Source organism: Silene latifolia, chromosome 11 (genome assembly GCF_048544455.1).
Source record: "Silene latifolia isolate original U9 population chromosome 11, ASM4854445v1, whole genome shotgun sequence".
Taxonomy (NCBI): domain Eukaryota; kingdom Viridiplantae; phylum Streptophyta; class Magnoliopsida; order Caryophyllales; family Caryophyllaceae; genus Silene; species Silene latifolia.
This window is the reverse complement of record NC_133536.1, coordinates 84,549,022-84,565,687: the sequence shown is the minus strand read 5'-3', so window position 1 is coordinate 84,565,687 and position 16,666 is coordinate 84,549,022. Positions and strand designations below refer to the sequence as shown.

The 16,666-nt window shown below is 38.7% G+C and overlaps 1 protein-coding gene across 1 annotated transcript; it reads left to right on the top strand.

Annotated features, from left to right (window-relative positions):
* The first annotated feature begins 6,712 nt into the window (after window positions 1-6,712).
* Window positions 6,713-7,696, top strand: LOC141613608 (uncharacterized). Its single transcript, XM_074432352.1, has one exon. It carries the CDS (start codon window positions 6,713-6,715, stop codon window positions 7,694-7,696), a length of 984 nt encoding a protein of 327 aa, XP_074288453.1.
* The last annotated feature ends 8,970 nt before the right edge of the window (window positions 7,697-16,666 follow it).

Sequence of the window (16,666 nt, the reverse complement as noted above, 5' to 3'; positions counted from 1 at the left end):
CTAGTTTTTAGCGTTCCCGTGCCGGACACCGTGTCGGACACCGACACTCGTAGGACACGCCTGAAAATGTTCTGGACACGCCTTGAACCGTGTCCCCGGTTTTTATGTTAAAAGAAAACGTGTCGTACACGGTCCAATATGGTTGGACACGGCCCGTGTCCGCTGGACACACCAAGTAAGCAGCTTTGAAATCAAAATCTCACTTTATCAGTTATCACGACATCTCACTTTTCCATTTTCCTCTTACATCTCACTTATCCCCTTTTTTCTCTTGCATTGCGACGCCTTCCCGCCTACCCTCGCCTCAATCCGGCCGCCGTTAACCTCCCCTTGCTCGCCGTCAACCTCAACTCGCCACCTAGCTCGCTTTTTCATTTTTTCCAAATTTCTCAATCTATATTTTATTTCTATATTAATCTCTATATATTATACATAATAATAAGTTTCTAAATAATAAAATTCATCAAAATCAATCGTTATAGTGATTATTATTGTTGTTGTTATTAAATTTGGGGGTTTTAAATTTGGAGATTGTTGATTTTTCGGAAGCTAAGGTTTGTTTTATTTAGGAAGAATTTTGGGAAGCGAATAACTGAGTTGTTATTCCTACTTATTGAAAGAAATTTAATGAATAATTACAATGGTGCAAAGGATGATACGTGAACTCCCTTTTTTTTAGCTTTTGGTGAGCATTGTTTGTCCAACTTATTTCTGGTGCCTTTTAATGTTAATATATTTTGCGAAAAATATTCGGTTTGATGACTATGGTGAATAGTATTGTAAGACTCAAATTTGGGTTTGTAATTTGGAACCGCTGATACTTTTTATTTAATTTTGTAAGACTTGAATGCTTATTTAAATTTGGGTTTGTAATTTGGAAATTTGTAGCTTTTAAAACATGTTGATTTTAACGTATAAGACATTAATATTGGTTGTCATTTTACGATTTTGTGGCTTTAAAATGTTTAAATGACCAAAGTTTAGATGTTGGTTATAATGTTCTTCAAATTCCCTTTATTTTAATATGCATATTGATTTTTTTTTTTTGCCGTGTCCGTGTCCTAAAAATTTTGAAGTGCCGTGTCGCGTGTCCGTGTCTGTGTCCGTTTTCGTGCAACCTAGAGCTCGTGTCCATTTTCCCGTAAAAGGAGCACGAGTCATCTTGCCTAAGAGACAAGACTCGCATACACCATAAGATTCGTAGTCAAATGGTTTGAGAACTTTGGATGAAACAAGTCTCTTAATGCGTCTTTCGTTTATATGACCTAAACGACAATGCCAAAGGTAGGATTCATTAGGATCACCCGTTTTGAGCTTCTTGCTCACTACATGATAAAATTCGTTAACATCATTAAGAACATAAATACCTCCAATAGAAATGGCCTTGCCATAAACCAAATCGTTCAATGAAAACGTACAACTATTGGCCCTGATCACAAAACAAAAACCTTCCGCGTCTAACACGGATATGGAGATAATATTCTTGGTGAGAGATCTTGTCAATGTAGTTATACATTCCCTATAAGTAACTATGTCGGTGAATGTCGATAACCGTGAATCGACAATCGAGTAATAAAAATGCATGTGAGTGGCGATTTTGGCATGAGCGGAAATTAAAAGCAAACAAGCAAATAAGAAATCCTAGTATGGCCACCTAGTTAAATAAGAATAACTAGATTATTACAAGTTTGGAAACCAAATCCTTGGTCCCTTGCCTCTTCATTGGAACATCTTCCAAAATGGCTTCATCTTGTGGGATTTGGAACTCCTTTCCAAAAATAACACCGTCTCGAGGAAACTCCATCTGATGGAATCACCGGTAATATAAACTACTATAATCAAATTATATAGCAATTTCTATTATACATTAATTAAAAGAAAATAAATAAAATCTTATAATTAATTACAAACCGACGATACGAGATCGTATTTAAATTACAAACAAATCGATATTCCCTTCATTACGGGTAATAACGATTAAAATAACTAGGCAATACTAAGTACATTCATTCATTCAACATAAATAAAATGCTTGAAATTCTATATAAAATGCCAAAATCGCCCCTAGCACAATCATTAGTATCTAGTTCGGTTTTGTGGACTTAATCGATTTTTAACCGTTTAAAAATCAATAATCAATGCTTAAAATATGTTTAAACTCAAACTAATTGTCTAACCTATTTTAGAACTCAAACATTAGTCCTCACTAATTTGTTGATAATTAATTAGTTTGAATTGATATTATTTGTTAATTATATCGGTTTTTTTTTTTTTTTTTTTTTTTTTTTGCCAGAAGTGAGCACTTTCATTACGAGAAAGAAACATCTTACAAAGATACGCCACAATTAGAGTAAGCTAATCAATCTAAGCTAGCTACATTTCCTCACTAGCTAAACCATTTAAAGTTGCTAATAGTCTAACTCTAACTAGGTGTTTTATGTGATAAATTAGCTGATCCGCAGTCCTAGACAAATCCGTAAATAGCCTACCATTTCGCTCAGACCAAAGGACGTACACTACAGCAGCTAATGTACACTTTGCCATCCTCTTCTTCCAATTTCTTCCTGTCAAGGTAGCTAGCCGTCTAATCTCATGATTAATACTTAGAGGACGTCGAGTCTGCCCCTGCCAGTTAAGTAAACCCTGTATAACCGTGGTAGAATAATCACAAGCAAAAAACAGATGGGGTAACATAACCTTTTATGAAATAACTCAAAATAATTATAATCATTACAAAACTTTGAAAATAAGAATTTTGTATATTTTGGAACTTATCCAGGGACCCAAAAAGTCTAAATTTCCCAAAAATTTCGAATAAAAAGTTTGAGAATTAAAATATCCATAATTATCGGTTTATATATTTATAAAAACCAATAAACATCAAAAAGAGGTGATATAAATTTTTAAATTTAACTTTTAACTTTTAAACCATATTTTTGAATATCAAAAAATTTCTCATACCCAGAAAATGTCGTTCCATATTTTGAAAAAAATAAACTCATTTTATTGACTTTTTAACCATAAAAAATTAATAACCATGCAAACCTCAATAACAAATTACAAAATTTTACATACACTATGTAAAACATTCATGTGGGATTATTTAAAATTTTCATGGCCATAATCAACATAAAACTAATTAATAGGAGAGGAAGAGAGAGCCTTGAGTGTTGTGAGCATGCTAGAATTAATTAGCATAGATAAGAGAAAAAGTAATTGGGAAGAACAAAAGAATAAGAGGCATGCTTGAGAATAATTATCGTGTCCAAGATGCCCTCTTTCTTATCAATTTACAGGGTACCCATAGTCCAACAAGGGTCCATTTTGATTTTATAATTTGTCTCGCAAATGTATATAAATCATTCATTTTTATCATCTTATATGATAAAAACGTATCCCAATTGTTTCCGTTTTACAACACTCATTATACCTACATGTACATATAATATGTACCAACACTAATCGCATTAGTCAGTTAGTATAATTTTATTAATTAACAATTTATTAATAAAAACCGTCTCCATTAATTTATTATTCAATTATCACATAATTAAATAATAATTTCCGTCGGCCCGAGTTCGTAACTCGTTCTCTCTAAATCAATCGACTAACTTTTTAGTCAATTTATCAAGGGACTAATGAAACTATATCACATAAAATCAATTAGATATTTATTGGGGCTCGTTCCTTTAGGTGTGACCGAAAGGGATCAGTTGATCACCGCCGTCAAACGACAATAACGTCAAACTCTAGTCAGCCAACGGTTATTGATTTACGTTAAACAACTGACATGGATTACATAAATACAAGTATCCCTATTATATTCCTGTAATGAGATTTAATTTGTATACGCACTATTGTGGAGGACACTAACTCCAACAAATTTATCCCATGATTAACTCCGTTAATCCCCCACTAACCCTAACTAAGAGACTACTCACTACACATCCTGATTAATGTGCTAGCAATGGTGTCAAACATCACAACACAAATGAACATGATGATTAAGCAAGGTAGTAAAACAAGGGATTAACAAGTAAATAAAAAGGGATTAAGAATGTTACCAACTTGAAGGGTAAATATGAACATAAATAAGGAAGAATCCTTGAATAAAGATAGAGACTTGTCACTTAGTCTTCAAATACATACCCAAGAGATCCAAATGTAAACAACTTGAGTTGAACAAATGAAATGGAAGAACAATAGAAGAAACCCTTTGATTAATGGTGGAGAGTTGTCAATTCCCCAATACAAACCCAAGAATTCTTCAAGTACAAAGCTAAATCAAAGATTGTTTGAGGAATTATTGAGGAAAGATTAAAGTGCAATTTGTGGAATGATTAAACGCTTATCTATTCTAATCTACTCCTAATGAGAGCTTAATCTAATCTAAATGGACTTAATCTCCTCTAAATACAAGGGAGGTATATATAGTAAGTAAGCTTTAGGGTTAATTATGGGCTTAAATGAAGGCTAGGGCCCACTAAACACGACTAACCCCTTGCAAGTCATCTGCTCAGGTCGGGCGTCCTGAAGCTGGAAGAAACAATCCTGACTCTTAGTTCGGGCATCCTCTGCTCAGGTCGGGCGTCCTGGGTCTTAGGTCGGGCGAACTCTGCTCAGGTCGGGCGTCCTGGGTCTCAGCTTGTCTATTTGGGCTCGGACTGTAAAACAGGCGTTATTTCCTCATTTGGACTCCTATTGGAGTGATTCAAAAGCCCAGACCACTTAACTTTTCGACGCCGTTTCATTTTAGCATAGTTTCAGAGCTAGACAAGCAAGTCTTGGTTTGGTTCCAAGCAATTTCCTCTTGTTATGGTTCCCTTCTCGTCATCTTTCCCAACAACTTGTGGGGATAGATTCTTAGGTCGTGGGGATTGTCCTTCATTGCCCTAAAAATTGCTTTATTGAGCTACGGTCTTTAGCCTTGGTCTCCTCTTTGATGCTTGGTCGTTGGATGCAATCAATTTAGCTCTGTTTTACTCCGTTTAGGCAAGGTTTGTGCTCTTCTCCTACCAAAGACACCAATCCTCATATAATATGCATAATAGGAAGCCAATGACAAGAAACGGCCCTAATACACACTAAAAAGCATAGGAACTAGGCTAGTTAAGGGACTAAATGTGCGTAAATATGAGTCACGCCATACACATCCCCCTTGTGGCGGGAACCACAAGGGGCGAATCAAGGGTGTGAAGCCATTCCTGAGATGACTCCACTCAGCCAGGGACGCACCCCATATATAAACACAACATCACTATCACAATCAACAGTACCATACATCACACAAGACAAACAATCAGCAGTACTGAGTAGGTAAACCTACCTTTAGCAATCAGCATCGACACCGCATAAGACCATATGACGAAAAAGCAACCACCATCAACACCTATCATAAACAGTAGGAAAAAACCCCATTACTAACGAACCTAACCACAACAACCTAATATGCTTAAGAGGATGACTTACCTATACTCGGCATTCCGGTGACTAGACCGCTACTCGGCTCAAGTCTTCATCCCCATGGTGTCTCACAGTGTAAAGGGATCTCAAGGGTTGATGGTTGGTGGAGGAGAAGAAGTGTCGTCGGTTAGGTTTAAGAAGAAACGAAATGAAAAACTGATTTGGGTTTACGACCTCAGGACTTATAACTTACCGCTGGAACCACCATACTCGATCGAGTATGGGACTTACTCGATAGAGTGGATTCTACTCGATCGAGTCCCTAGACTACTCGATCGAGAAACCTACGCTAGATCAAGCTCCCTACGTCTAAAGGTCCTCAAGAACTAAGTCCGCTTGTATGAAAGGTTCTCACGGGTGTACCCAGTGTCTAAGGTCAGTCAACGGTTAGTCAACGAGTCCCTAACGGGGCGGTTATTACATTAAGGACTTATATTTGGTAGTCTTCATGTGTATGCTCTTTGGTAGGTACTAAGTTGTTTTATTTTGGCCTTGAAAAAGATGGTGCGACCAACCAATATGGAGAATACCATCATGCAAACACTTATCCAAATTCTTCAAAATAAAAAAATTCAATGCCAATGTTCATGCTAATCCCAATCCCGTTTAACCGGAAGGAAACCGTCAAGGAAGTTATGCTTGGATTGCAAGCAAACTTGCAAGGAACAAATCAAGAACTTATGGAAGTGAAGTAGATCCCGTGGAGCTATCGAAGTGGTTCTGCGACATGGAGAGGAACTTTTCCCTCTTTGATGCTCAAAAGCAAGACAAGGTGAAGCTTACCTCTCATTTCCTTGTGAAGGAGGCCGATAGGTGGTGAACTATGACCGGACCTACCGTCACTCAAGACCCTACCTTTGATTGGAGCTGCTTCAAGAATCTTATGGAGACCTGTTTTTACCCTAAGGAGCTCAAGTAACAAAAATTGAAGGAGTTCATTGATTTCAAGCAAGGAGGGCTATCCGTTCAAGCTTATACCGACAAGTTCAATGATCTTGCTCATTATGCTTCGAGATTCGTGAGAGATGAAAAGAGCGTGTCTATTTTTACAAGATCAAGTTAAATCCCAAGTTGGAAAGCATGGTGAAAAGAGACTCCATAACCTTTGTGGCGGTCTATGACGATGCTCTTTAGACCGAGAGTTCTTTGAAGGCTATTGAAGATGATGCTAAGCCCCATGCCTCTTCTAATTCCTATCGTCCTAAGTTTCATGACAAGAGACCCTTTGTGCCTTCTTCTACACTAAACTATGCCAACAAGAACATATTTGTGCCAAGAGAACAAGAGCCAAGAGAATAAGAGCCAAGTGGAAAAGTTTCCCAACCAAGCAACAACAACATCAGCTTCGAGAAAGCTCACAAGTGCGACAATTGTAAGCAAGCTCTACACTCCAGAGTTGGATGCTACAATAGACCCTTGGTTTTTCTACATTTGTAATAAGCCCGGACATCGTGCTAATGATTGTCCCGAGAAGAAGGATGCACCTACTCCTAAATCCAAGCCAAGAGGAACCATCTTCGTCATGAGTCGAGCCGAAGCCGCCGCTCATCAAGATATCACTACGGGTATGTTCTCAATTCTTGATCAACCATGCCTTATTCTTTTCGATATTGGCGCATCTTTATCATTTATATCTTCCAAATTTTCCGAAACGCTAGCCCTTGACCCTATACCTAGTGAGGATACAACTATATCCTTACCATCCGGAGAGATCATTTCATGTTCCTACTCTTTTTCTGATGTTCCTATCTTAATTTCGGGAATTATTTTCCCCGCTAACCTACTTCGTTTTCCCCTTGAGGAATTCGATGTGATTTTTGATATGGATTGGTTGTCTACGTATTATACAAGATTTAAGTGTCGAGACCAAAAGATTTTCCTCAAGAGCCTGCTAGGCACCCGAGTATCCTATAAGGGAGTTCGTTCCCAAGTAGTTGTGAAGTATATTTCCGCTTTGAAGATGGTGAATTTGTTGAGGAAAGGTTGCCAAGCCTTAATTTGTGTGGTGACTTCTACCGAAGTTTCGTTGCCAAAGATTGAAGAAGTTCCCGTTGTTTGTGAGTTCACCGATGTTTTTCCCGATGAGTTGCCTGGAGTACCTCCCAAGCGTGATGTAGAGTTTTCTATCGACCTTGTAGCCGGAACCGGCCCCATTGCTAAAGCTCCATACCATATAGCGCCGACCGAATTGAAGGAGCTAAAAAAGCAACTTTATGAGATCATTGAGAAATGATTCATTCGACCTAGTGCCTCACCTTGGGGTGCTCTCGTTCTCTTTGTGAAGAAGAAAGATGGATCCATAAGACTTTGTATCGACCATCGTGAGCTTAACCGTTTTACCATGAAGAACACGTATCCCATATAAAGGATTGAAGATTTGTTTGATAAACACAAAGGTGCTTCTACTTTTTCCAATATTTATTTGAGATCCGGTTATCATCAAATCCCCGTTCGTGAGTCCGATATCCCTAAGAACGCCATTAGCACGAGATATGGACATTTCGAGTTTAAGGTGATGCCCTTTGGTTTGACCAGTGCTTCTGCTATCTTCATAGACCAAATGAACCGAACTTTTAGTGAGTTCTTGGATAAGTATGTTGTGGTCTTCATCGACGATATTCTTATCTTTTCTAAGTCTGAGGAAGAGCATGTCGATCATCTTCGTACCATTTTGGAGGTTCTTCGTCGTCAAAAGTGGTTTGCCAAATTCTCCAAGTGTGAATTTTGGTTGTCTAAGGTGTCATGTATTGGTCCTGTGATCGAAGCCATTTGGTGTTCACAAATTAAGCATATGTGGTCGTTGGTCAATGGTCGATACAAAACACAATTTATACTCCACAAACAACTCTACAATTAGTAAAGAGGCAAGTAAAGGTCGGATCCCAAGGGACGGGTATTGAAATGAGAATTCTATTGTAACTAGTGGTGTCTAGGGGTGTCACAAATTGGGTTGATGTAGAAGGTTACTAAACTAAAATAGCAATGAAAATAAACTAGCAAGATGAATAAAATAAGGGGTGTAAACAATTGATTAAAAGCACTAGGGTGTCATGGGTTCATAGGGGATTCATGGGATATGATCATACAAACATGTTCTCAAATTATAAGCAAGCAATTATTGTTGTGATGGATTGAGTTGGGTTATATCTTACAATCCTAGGAAAGTTTGGGTCCCGGAGCCGAATCGATTAGATTGTACAACACCTACAAGTCGACTTAATCTTTCCTACTCAACACATGCATGGTCTAACAAGACTCGAGTTGGGTTATGTCTTACAAGTCAAGTTGAAAGGATAGAAGATGATAGTAAATGCAAGGATTCATAGGCTTAGCATTTCATCAAACATAACATGTGCATGTATTAAGATCAAAACAAGCAAGCAAATAAGATATGAAAGCATATTAATTTAAGCATGAATCATTCCCCATGTTGGTTTCCCCTAATCACCCATTAAACCCTAGCTAAGAGACTACTCACTCATTATCATATTGATCATGCTAGAAAGGTTGTCAATCATACTAACATAATGAAACATGATGAATAAATGAAAGTAATTAGCAATAATTAAAAAGGGATTAAGAGATTATACCTACTAATGATTCCAAAATAATGATGCAAAGAATAATAGAAGAACTTGATGATTGATGGAAGGTTGTCAATCTCCCAATAAACCCAATAATCTTCTAATTACCCAAAATAAAGTAAGAACAAGAGAGAGATTAAAGAACTAAAACTTGAATTAAAACTTGATTAATACTTGATTACAATATTGAAGAGAGATTTGATTGATATTAACTACACTAATTATTGATAAGAAGAACATGCTCCTCTAATTAGACTAATGGGGTATTTATAGTGAAAATTAGGGAGGATGCATTAGGGTTAACTAAGGGCTAAACTAGTAATTACACTTTTTAAGTTGAGCAAGGAGACTCCGGTATTCTCCGAGAGAAGGGCTTCTCTTATCGTGGCCTTGAAGAATGAAAACGTCTTTGTCTTGAAAATCCGTGCGGATGGGAGTCGGGACGGCCGGATCTTGGCTGGAGAATCCGAGCGGATTCTTGGGCAAGACGCTCGGATTGGCGAGGGGAATCCGAGCGGATTCCTTTGAGGGACGCTCGGATTGGGCTGGACGGACGGACGGATTGTGTACAATCCGTTCGGATTGTCTGGCAAAGATCTTTTCTTCTTCTTTTCTTCCCTTTTCTTCATGAATTCCTTGGGGATTTCCTTGGGGACTCAAGGATCCTTTTCTCAACATTGCTCTTCTACTATAATATGTACAAAGGCCTTCTAGTCTTGTCTCTCCTTGATGCTTGGTCATTGAATACAATCAATTTAGCCTCGTTTTGCCATGAAAATGCAAGATTCTTACTCCTTTCCTACCAAGGGATCAAAATCTCAAAGAATATGCAAAACAAAGAACTAAAGATAAGAAATGACCCAAATAGGCACTAAAAAGCATGGAAACAATGGTAATTCGGGGGCTAAATATGCGCCAATTATGGTCGCATCAAATATCCCCAAACCGAACCTTTGCTCGTCCCGAGTAAAGAGGTGACAAAGACTAGGACCAATACTAACCTAACCTAATAATAATAGCCGATATGAGACAATTAGCGGGTCTCACTCCGCCCCTTCAACTCACAACAAGACAACCATGAGGTAGGATGCCTTCTTGCAAGGCAAGGTGGGTCTTGCCAAAATGGCGACACATCCAAACATTAAGCACACAAAAACACATAATGGATGCATCTACAAAAAGAATAGCCACTTTCCTCATCTAAGTGGCAGAATTTATCTACAAGGGAAGCAATTCAAGGGTACACAATCCTTCATAGATGCAATTTGTTCAAACTACTAAGCCTAGAAGGATACCAATAAATCACCTCCAAAAGGTGTCAAGCTAGGGTACCTTTGTCCTCAATCGTTAAATGCTTTTGTCAAGAGTAGACTCCCTATGGTGTTAGAAACACTGGAGGATCGCGGAATTCCCCCTCTTGCCTAGACAAGAAGAAGGGTCGTCCCCTCTCTACCATGCACAAAAATGGATACGATGGATAAAGGGACCAATAGTTTTGAGTTTCTCTTTGGGAGTTTGCTTTCATTTTTGTTTTCCCCCCAATTTCATTGGCATTTGACATTTGAGAACACTTTCTTGCCATTTCTTTTTGATTTTTGGCATTTCAATACTTGACAACTTTTTTGCATTTCTTTTTGAACATTTTCAAAGTCACCCCAATTAGTAACGAGGGTGCCTTGTATTTGAAGCATAGGAGTTCTATTTTTGCTCCTCTTTTCATTTGATGCATTTTTGCAAACTTTCTTTCATTTTTCATTTCGCTGAACTCAAATTGATTTCTTTTTGTGCCCATTCCCTTTTTGATGACAAAAATGTATGGTAGAATATGGATGAATGATAGAAGTATGCATGGTTTCAAGGGTCACCTTGGAATAAACGGTAGCCAAGGAGTTATCACACCACAAGGTACTCTTGACTAGACTTTAAACCATGGGTCAAAGGATACTAGCATGACACATCCTAGGGTGTTTTACAAGTATTCTAACAAGCAAAGTCTTAAGAATAAAAAGCATCTCCTAGGGCCTATATACACTTGTCAAGCTTCCCAAATAGACGGTTTCGCAAATTTTTCTAACATGCAAACTACATGCCATGATGCAACTAACATATACACATCCTAATGCAAATGATTCTACCAACTAATATGCCATATAAACTAAATGCAATCCTAAGTTCACATTGTTTTTACCGCATCAATCAAAATAAAGCCACATAGTCATTAACATAAAGAGGAAAAAGGAGATTGGAAAGATCATACCATGCGGTCTTCAATATCCTCGTGTCTCGGATGTGGCGTAGTCGATCAAAGTGAACAAGGATGAAACAAACACAATATATACAAGACAATATATACAAAGGAAATGAACTTGTTTTTGGTTTTTCAATTTTTTCAATTTTTTTGTGTTTTGAAATTTTTCAATTTTTATGGGTTTTTGAATAAAAGTTAAGTGTTAGAATTCCCATCCCCACACTAATATGGGCATTGTCCTCAATGGCCAAAATGATGGAAATTATGCAAAATGATGCATGATTTCTATACTAAATGCAATTCTACACTAAGCTATACTACATGATGCATGGTTTTTGTTATGACGGAGAGGATAATTTAGATTACCTCCCGTTGTGTATGCATTAACTTCCCCAAACCAAATGAGACACTATTGCTAATGTCAAGGATGGGGTAGTTCATGCACACACTATGCTATGCATGAAACTAGATTGTCATTTTGGATTTTCAAAAATGGGAACAATAAAGAACACCTCAATGGTACCGAGGTGTGAGTCCTTTGATGTTGCTAGGACTAAACCAACAATGATCAAAATGAAATAGAATACAAAGAGATATAGACAAACCATGGGAGTGTAGGAGTCTCCAAGGCTAGTCTTCCATCATGCTATCATCATCACCACTTCCCTCATGAGAAGTGGTCACATTGCCACTTTCCTTGGCACTTTCTTCATCATCATCTTCACCATCTCCTTCTTCATCTCCACTTGCTTCTTCCTCAAAATTTTCATCAAATTCTTCACCATTTCCAACAACCTCATTGTCTTCCACCACGTCCCTAGATGCACCCGGAAATAAGGCTTCTTTATCCGCCCAACTAGGCAAAGGACAAGATGGATCAAGGAGTCCTTGCCTAGCTAGATGTAAGAGGGGAGGATATTGAGCCAAATAAGCATTCTTCCGATCTTCATAAGCTTGCTTGTGCATGGCTTGCATAAGAAGAGTTACATAGTCTTTCCCAATTTCAACTCCTTGCGGTTTGAACTCTTCATACACAAAGGGGTAAGGCGGTATAACAATGGAAGAGGAGGGAGTCTCATGATCACCCTTTTGTTGTTGAATGATGTACTCGGCTTCTTTGGATAGGGGAAGTAAATAGTTGGTCCGGTGGACACTAAGACGGCAAATCTTTGCGGGTAAAGTGAATGATCGAGCCTCACTAGTAAGCCACCCAAACTTGGTGTCAAGGGGATTGTGAGCAACCCACTTGAACTTGTTAATCATGATGGACATATCAATAAGATGGCCACCTTCCTTTGCCTTGTACTTGCTATCCTTATTGAAATTAGGATCAAAGTGCTTGGCTAGGACCGTGACAAGGCCGCCATTAACAATAACGGTTTGACCCTTCTTCCCACTATCTACATGGAGCCATCTATCAACCAATAGCCTCAAAGAATTGTAAGGCTTGGTGTGAATTCTTCCAATATTCAAAGTTGATTCAAGGAGAATAAAATCGAGTCCCGTGAAATGATTGGTGTCTTTCCTAGCAATTATGGTATTTCCCACAAATTTGTGCCATACTCTTATGCCCGGATGATGGACCAAAAGAGAACGACAAGCATGAAAATCTTCAAATTTCTTCCCGGAGATTGCCTCCCAAAGAGGCTCGGGGTCATACTTCCCATATTGCTTATAAAATTTATGTTCATCGCTAAGACCCAAAATTTCACCCAATTCCGGAAAGGTAATGCGTCTACTAGTGTTAGCTAGACGAAACTCAATATTTTCCCTATTCTCAACTTTTGTCAATTTTAAAGAACTTAAGAATTCCAAGACAAGGGAGGGGTATGTTACTTCCTTCATTTCAAACAATTTCTTCAAACCCATGGCATTGAAAAAGACTCTTGTTTGTTCAAGAACTCCCAACTTCTCTAAGGCATCTTGACATATGAATTTGGTGGATTGGATTTGTTTCATAGCAAACTTGACAAATGTATTTCTATGGGTATCGGAAAGGAAAGTTACCTCCGGATAATGTAAGAGTTGATCGATTACCGGAGTAGAAGGTGATGCTCCCATAGAAATTTGTTGTTGTTGCACTTCCAAGCTTGGTGTTGCTACCACCATTGCCAAAGCTTTCTTTGTTTGTAGAGCTTTTTGCCTTTGAGAGAGAGCCTTTGCTTTTGGTGCCTTTGTTGCCTTTGTTGCTCCCTTTGTTCTTGCCATTTGATGAACTAACCAAGTAAAGAATCAAAAATCTTCAATTTGTAGAATGCCCAAATCGATTTGAAGGTGAAAGGCTTTGCCTTTATGAGAACAAAAATCGACTCAAAGGTTGAAGATTTTGTGCTTGGTTTTGATTGTTGTTGAAGATGAAGTGATTGATTTGTTGTTTGAAGGATGGTTTGATTTGTTTTTGGTGAGTTTTGTTGAGGGTTTTTGTTTTTGAGATGGAGAGGATGAGGGTTTTGATGTTATGGGTAGTGTTTATGAATGAATGAATGACTGAATGAAGGTGGGTTGGGTATTTAAAGAGCTCGACATTTTCAAAACGCAGGGACAATCCGTGCGGATTGGGCGCAATCCGTGCGGATTCTACAGCTTCAAAATTTTCAAAATCCCGCCTAGAGACGGGCGGATTCTGGGGAATCCGCTCGGATTCTTTTTGTGGGACGGGCGGATTTTGTGCAGGACGGACGGATTTCTATCCAGAGATTTTTCTTTGTTTTTCTTCAGCTTCAAGACGGGCGGATTGTTCGCAAGACGGACGGATTCTGTGAGACGGGCGTCTTTCCAGAAATCCGCTCGGATTCTTTGACAGTCAAGAATTTTGCAATTTCAGCTCAGCCCAAGACGGGCGTCTTCTCAGCAGGACGCTCGGATCTGCTGCAGACGGGCGGATTCTCAGGAATCCGCTCGGATTGGTCCTTGTGTACACGGATTCAGTTCCATCCGTGCACAAACGCATTCCCTTATCATTCTTTCTTTCTTTCTTTCAAATCTTGTGTTCTTCATTGTGGGGGCACTACTAAGGCATGAATAGCCTAGGCAATTGCCATCCCCACACTAAGGTAAAGCACTACACATCAATTGAAATTGTTAATCCCTCCCTCACTTCTCTCTTTTCATGACAATTATTTTGATCAAAGTAAATAAAATCCAAAAATGACAAAAATGCAATACAAAAATTGAAAAGTAAGTTAGGGAGTTAGAAATATTTACAAGTGGTGGTTTAGGGAGGACTCCACCAAACTCTCATTCTTGATGAGATGTCAAGGGGGCATGTTCAAGGTGTTGTTGATGTTGCTCAACACCTTGAAGAAGTAATCAAAAGCTTGTTCATTGTTATGGTAGAGGTCCTCAATAGACCGTGGCCCTTGTTGTTGATCATGATCGATGGCATGCCCAATGTAGGGATTAAAGATCCCTTCAAATTCGTCGTCCCAAAGACCACAAACTTCATTGAGTTGATCATTGAAAATCTCTTGCTTAGATGGAGACAACTCTCCCAATTTCTTCTCTTGGCCAATGAGGCCATCATCTTCTTCCTTGGTTGATTTTGATGAGCTTTGCAAGCTCTCCTTGTCACAATTCACTTGCTCTTTGAATGGAGCATCTTCAATTTTCTTCCTCCATTGGAGTTCCGATTTCTTCCTTTCATCTTTCTGGCTATAATGATCAATCATGAAACATGGCTCATGCAAACGAGGAGCTCTCATGGTCTTGTCAAGATTAAAAGTTATGCTTTCATCTCCCACTTCTAGAGTGAGCTCTCCATGTTTCACATCAATCACCGCACCATGTGTGTGTAGGAAAGGTCTTCCTAAGATGATTGGAATGTTGGAATCTTCCTCCATATCAACAATGACAAAGTCTACCGGGATGAAAAACTTCCCAATTCGCACGGGGACATCTTCCCATATCCCTAATGGTGTCTTCGTCGATCTATCGGCCATTTGAAGAGTGATATTGGTGCATTTAAGCTCTCCCATTCCCAACCTTTTACTCACCGAGTACGGCATGACACTCACACTAGCCCCTAGATCACATAAGGCTTTGTTGATCGTTGTGTCGCCAATGGTACACGGTATTGAGAAGCTTCCCGGATCCTTTAACTTTGGAGGTGAACTCCCTTGAAGTATTGCACTACTCACCTTAGTGAAGGCGATAGTCTCAAGTTTCTGGATCGACTTCTTCTTTGTGAGGATATCTTTCATGTACTTTGCATAGGCCGGAACGTGATTGATTAATTCCGTGAAAGGAATTGAGACTTCTAAGTTCTTCACAATTTCCATGAACTTTCCAAGTTGATCATCAAATTTGGGCTTGGCTTGACGACTTGGAAAAGGAAGTCTAACCACAATGGGCTCCTTCTCTTTGGCTTTGTCTTCATTTTTCTTTGAACTTTCTTCTTTTGATGATTCCCCTTCTTTGGGACTTTGCACAACAACTTCATTCTCACTAGCTTTCACAACTTCATTCTCAACTTGCTCCTTCTTGCTTCATATCTTGTACCACTTCTCAAGTGAATGGCACTAACTGTTTCATGTCTAGGGGGATTACTTTGAGGTGGTAATTGCCCCTTTGTCTTTGTGAGCTTGAAGATGCTAGTTGAGTCAATTGTGTTTCCAACATCTTGGTGTGAGCTAGAATGTTGTTGATGGTGGTATCTTTTGCTTGGCTATCTTTTTGCATTTGAGTGAAAAATTCTTGTTGATTCTTTTGCATTTGGAGGACCGCTTTTTGGACATCAAAACCTTGGTCATTGTGGTGATTGTATGGATTTTGATTTTGGTAACCTTGGTTTTGATTGTAAAAGGGTCTTTGATTTTGATTTCTCATGGGTGGTGGAGTGTATGTTGTTTGAGGGTTTTGAACATTTTGGCTTTTGTATGAGAGATTTGGATGGAACTTGGTGTTTTCATTGTAAAAATTTGAATAAGGGGTACCACTTTTGTAAGCTTGGAAAGCATTAACTTGTTCGGTTGTTCCCCTACATTCACTTGAGTCATGACCCAAGGTTCCACAATTCTCACATATCCCGCTTGGGATTGATGAGGATGCCGTCATGGCATTGACATGATGCTTTGATGTTTTTGATTTTTCCTCAAGTCTAGCCATAGCTTGTTCAAACTTCAAGTTGATTGTGTCAATGTGAGCACTAAGTTGAGCACCCAATTGAGTAACGGTGTCCACTTCATACTTTCCTCCTCTAGTAGCCTTGCGAGGCCTACTATATTGTGAATTATGGACCGCCATTTCCTCAATCTTGTTCCATGTTTGATTGTCATCAACTTCGGTGAACATTCCATTTGATCCCATATTGAGAATGTTCCTTGAATCTTCATATAAACCATTCCAAAATTGTTGCACTAAAAACCATTCGCTA

Coding starts and splice junctions, on each gene's coding strand:
- LOC141613608 (XM_074432352.1), top strand. CDS start 6,713: ATGCCAACAAGAACATATTTGTGCCAAGAGAACAAGAGCCAAGAGAAT.